Source organism: Saccoglossus kowalevskii, chromosome 1 (genome assembly GCF_978046115.1).
Source record: "Saccoglossus kowalevskii chromosome 1, keSacKowa6.1, whole genome shotgun sequence".
Classification (NCBI taxonomy): domain Eukaryota; kingdom Metazoa; phylum Hemichordata; class Enteropneusta; family Harrimaniidae; genus Saccoglossus; species Saccoglossus kowalevskii.
In genome coordinates, this window is record NC_140641.1 from 19,282,458 (window position 1) to 19,287,032 (window position 4,575).

At 34.7% G+C, this 4,575-nt stretch overlaps 1 protein-coding gene across 2 annotated transcripts; it reads right to left on the minus strand.

The window, feature by feature from the left end:
• Positions 1 to 759: 759 nt before the first annotated feature.
• Positions 760 to 2,822, minus strand: LOC102806567 (galactosylceramide sulfotransferase-like). Of its 2 annotated transcripts, none has more exons than XM_006811341.3 (3): positions 2,707 to 2,822; positions 2,209 to 2,345; positions 760 to 2,078 (listed from the first exon to the last, which is right to left on the minus strand). In XM_006811341.3, the coding sequence occupies exons 2-3, from the start codon at positions 2,337 to 2,339 to the stop codon at positions 860 to 862; spliced, it is 1,350 nt and encodes a 449-aa protein (XP_006811404.2). In that variant the 5' UTR covers positions 2,340 to 2,345; positions 2,707 to 2,822; the 3' UTR covers positions 760 to 859. The 2 variants fall into 2 exon arrangements, with proteins under 2 accessions (XP_006811404.2, XP_077863339.2); XM_078007213.2 differs by having other exon boundaries at positions 2,703 to 2,822.
• Between the last annotated feature and the right edge of the window lie 1,753 nt (positions 2,823 to 4,575).

The following is a 4,575-nucleotide window of genomic DNA, read 5'->3' on the forward strand; positions in this document are numbered from 1 at the left end:
GTACGCATGTGCAGTGATTCGTATTGTACGTACTAAAACAGTCAATGCACATGCGTATTAGTGAACTACATTTCTCGTTAATATTGCTTCGTGGGTAATGTTGAAGTGCCCATATTTATATTATATACAAAAAAACACCTCAAGTCATGAACTCAGTTTTATCATAATCACTTATCGATGGAATGGGAAGTTTTCAAACCGACTTATCAACATAATTTGATAGCAATAATATACAATAATGTTCAAATCTAATACCAAATGATCATAGAGCTGGTTTATACGCGGGTATCATGGGATACATTATACAATAACCTTTAGCTTGTTGATAATGTAGGTCATTGCGCCGCTCAAACAAACCAACTCTACAAGTAATTGATCTCAGGTGATAAATTGTTTTATTGTCTAGAACCTAAAATTAATTGATATTTTAGATATTAATGATACCAATCATAGGCTGATTTATGATGATACGATAAGGAATGACGTCTAAATACGTTATGGATTAAGGGAATTTGCAGTTGCAACCACTAGCGGTTTTCGATAATCACCAGAAATAAAAACCCTCATATTGTTATTAACAGTGTGAAATCCTAGCATCTCTGCAATAAAACGGCTCTGTTGCACTATTTTTTTTTTCTTTGTCCTAGATAAAATGATGATGTATGACGTGATGATTCGTGACGTTAACCCTACTATTCCACACTAAACATCACAAATGTAAATGCTACACACCACATAGTAAATGAATATTGCATATCATGAAATGAGATAAATTAGATTTATTTTTGTCTGACAACTATGGCAAAACATGAATATAAATATTTTAAACTATGCAGATGTTGATCTCTAAATAGTTGAATCATCGGAAGTGGCTAATCATTTTTCTATAGCTAGGACGGCCTGATTCTTGTATGGCACGAAAATCATGCAAGTCCTTTTCAAAATCTCCATCGTAATTTTTTATTTTCTGCCATAGCGTCGTGTTAAAATAGTCATATAACATAAGGTCTGCAGTCAACCTACTCTTTAGTATTTGTTTCATTTGTGTTGTCATTGGCAACCTTTTTCGCTTAACTACACGTTGTGAGACATACACAATGTCATGGACTGACCAGCACATCATTTTCTTCAAAAGAACAAGAGATTCGTCCATATAATCAGTTATCATCATCAGGTCTAATTCGTCGTTTATCTCTTGTATTTTCTGAGTAGTATTTTGTTTTTTATCATACCCAAACCACCGAATCTGATTCGATATTACCCTAAATTTTGAATGATCGAGGAGGTTGGGATTTAAAAGAAAGGTTTTAAATGCATTGGTGTCATTCTGAATTCCAAGCAGAATATCATGTCTCGAGTAATAGAAATTAGATTCTACTTGAGCGTATGGGAACCGAATGATACTAATATATTTAGCTTTTGGTATTACTTGACGTATCGCTTTGTACTCGTCTCGTCCCATTGTAAAATGACCAGCAATAAAATCGTATTTAGATTTACTGAGTATTGCAGCATTGATATTTCGCATGAATGTTTCTGTGAGGCTGTTTCTCTCACCAAATTTGTGTAGAATATTTGACAATGTTGAACTACCTGTTTTGCCCGTCTTAACAAAGACGAAGGCGGTCTTAGGTCGGCATTGTTTAAATTGATCATGAGATTTGTTGTTGTGCCTATTAAATGAGCTGATTACGGTATCGTGCTGGGTAATTTTGTCCTTTCTCTCTGTTTTATGTCCGAGTTTAGTAGTTGTTTGTGTTGCCTTATTATTGGTGTGGCCTAAACGTTTCCTTTCTTGGATTTTCTTTTTAGTTGTATTGCTGCCATTAGCGTCTGGCATTATGTTATTTTGCTGTGTATTCTTTCCTAATTGTTTCTGTTCGAGTCGAGTAATTATATTACTACCAGTTTGGCTCAAAGATTCCTTTCCCAGGTTCATTTTGTTGTGATGTCTTCTGTTATTAGTATCAGGCATTGTGTTGGTTCCGCTCTCCTTGTTGTTTTCATTACTGTTTCTGATTGCAGTGGTTGACAAAATCGTCACATCATCGCTTTTATTTGACGAGGTGTCTACGCATCTAAACAATGATAGATTTACAAATGATTATGATAGGTGAAAAATATGGTTGATGGTTTTACTACCTTGTTAATATCTACCATTATTGCATAGTTTTCAGAAATATAGTCTCGCTTTTTGTTAGAACTCACCCAATTTGCTTCTTTTTATAGTTCGGTTTTGTGAATCTTGTGATTTCCAGTAAATTCCCGAAGTCCACATAAATGTACAGGATCCAAATGATGGCAAGCAAAAGAACAAATATAATTGGCTTCATCGCCATGGTAATCTGAATACCAAAAACAATAGGAATGTTGTTACACATTCCGTATTTTACTTATTGTTCTAGAGAAAAAAAGATTTCTCCCTATATGCCAGGTTTGTGTTGTGTTGTGTTTGTGTTGTGGTTTATTAAATTAAATTAAATTTAACCAAGGATATCATATCAAATTTAATAACCAAGAATATTAAAATAGGATATCTTCAACTATTGAAATATTATGTATGACCTGATTTTCTATAAACAAATGTTGATTTGAGAAGGCAAATCATAGAATGAATGTAATGCTGATAATAAAAAAATACAGTAACAGAAATGATAACTTGCCCAATCCCATCGTCTTAACACTACAGTATATCTACTTACGTACTCAGTTCGGGATCTGTGAATTTCGTAGTGCGATACGTACGCCTAAATAAATGGCAGATTCAAAAATCTGGTATGGAAACAACAAACGGTGCAGCAGCTTGCACTGTTTAATCCCCGGCAAACAGAAATTCTCATCACCGCTATTCTCACAATGAGCCACAACCCCGCAATATATAAAAACAAGTATCAACATTTGAGAACCTTGCATATGTAAAAGCCATGTTTTCATAAGCGTAGTTGCTGTAAGTTTAAAGGGTGGTAGTCGTCACGCCACGCATGCGCGAGATATACGGGTCTCATATAAACAAAGTTGACGACTTTGACTGTTGCGCAGATCAACAAGTACAAACTGAGACGTTTCCAAGCTTTAATTAGGTAATTTTTAGGTGATTGGAAGGTATTGAAGGAGTCACCGGCGGGTCACTCTCATACTTGAGTATTTCATTTGAAGAGCGCAATTGATTGTGGGAAAATCAATGTTTACCAGCACAAATGTCGCACATGCGCCACCAGTGCTAGAACATTGGTAAACTTTAATTTTTGATTGAATTGAGGTATTTTAGGTGCTACTTACTGCTAGTGATCAAAATATTGTGAATTTACCAGACGAAAAATATGAATATTTGTTGAATAGTGGATGGAAAGATTACCAAAATAGCTAAACTGCATTTAATTGACTTCCCAGTTCACGTAATATGCAATTCTAATATGACTAGAATATGTGTTTTATATTGTCTTTGAATTATTTACCTGGTGTGCTACTTGCGGTATAAATGTAAGCAGGGTTTATTGTTGTAAATATCTCAGGAGTCTTCAATAGCTATTATAATAACATTGCGGGTAGTTATGGAGGAAACTGAAATGTAATTGAAAAGTAATTAAGGAATGGACTAGTTAATGGAGGATAAGCAAATTATTTCCTTTCCCTCTGTCATGTCGTAAGCTAAGTAATTGCACTACAACATTTCGGGGCGGAGAGTACTAAAAAGACGCCCAAAACCAATTTCAAAATTATTTAATAACCAGAAATTTAACAATAAGGCCACATATGTAAGACCTCTTACCGAAATCTCTGAAATACTGTTAGTATTGTGCATCTCGTCAGACATGACGTGACACCATTTTTACCATACAACATTTAACAAAATTCAGCAAACAATTCGCATATTCAAACCCAGGAACAATGAAATTGTTTGTACTCAATCACACAGATTAGGACCCAAAACCACATAGTGGCTGTCCCGCCAAAAATATCAAAGTGTGAGCCACACAGTAAATTGTTTGTTTGTTTTTTAAACAAACCATATGACTTGGTGCTGCAGATGTCAATGGACTTCATTTGAATACAGGCCAATCAGTAACCATGACTCTCGTAATAGCGTTCTCTGCGTCAAAAACAAATCGTAAATAAAGAAACTGGCCTCAACTATAGAGGTCCCCAATCCCAGCAAGAAAAGAGACATGTTGGTGAAGTAGCTATGCAGTCTGCGTAATTCTGCGTATAAGGTTTTTCACAAAACTTTCTATAAAGGGAAACTGCAGACATCTTCATATTTTTTAATGGGCTGGGCAAGTATTCTGCATACAGAACACATATACTGTTTAATTTATTTCATTTTATTATATTTTCACTGGACTATTTAAAACTAATTTGCGATATAATTTGTACTGTATTTCACTTGATTTTATTGGATTTTTAGTTTCATTTATATACTAAATCTCCTAGAGGGGTTACATAGTGATATAAAATACGCAATTTAAAATGTAATGTTACTTCATAAACGTCACCAAGTTGCAACATGTAAGGGAGAAAAGAGAGAGAAAGGAGGGAAGATGGTAGGGAGGACATGGCTTATTTGACAGTCACTTA

Coding starts and splice junctions, on each gene's coding strand:
- LOC102806567 (XM_006811341.3), bottom strand. CDS start 2,339: ATGGCGATGAAGCCAATTATATTTGTTCTTTTGCTTGCCATCATTTGG. Junction 2,079..2,208: donor TATAAAAAGAAGCAAATTGG/GTGAGTTCTAAC, acceptor ATCATTGTTTAG/ATGCGTAGACACCTCGTCAA.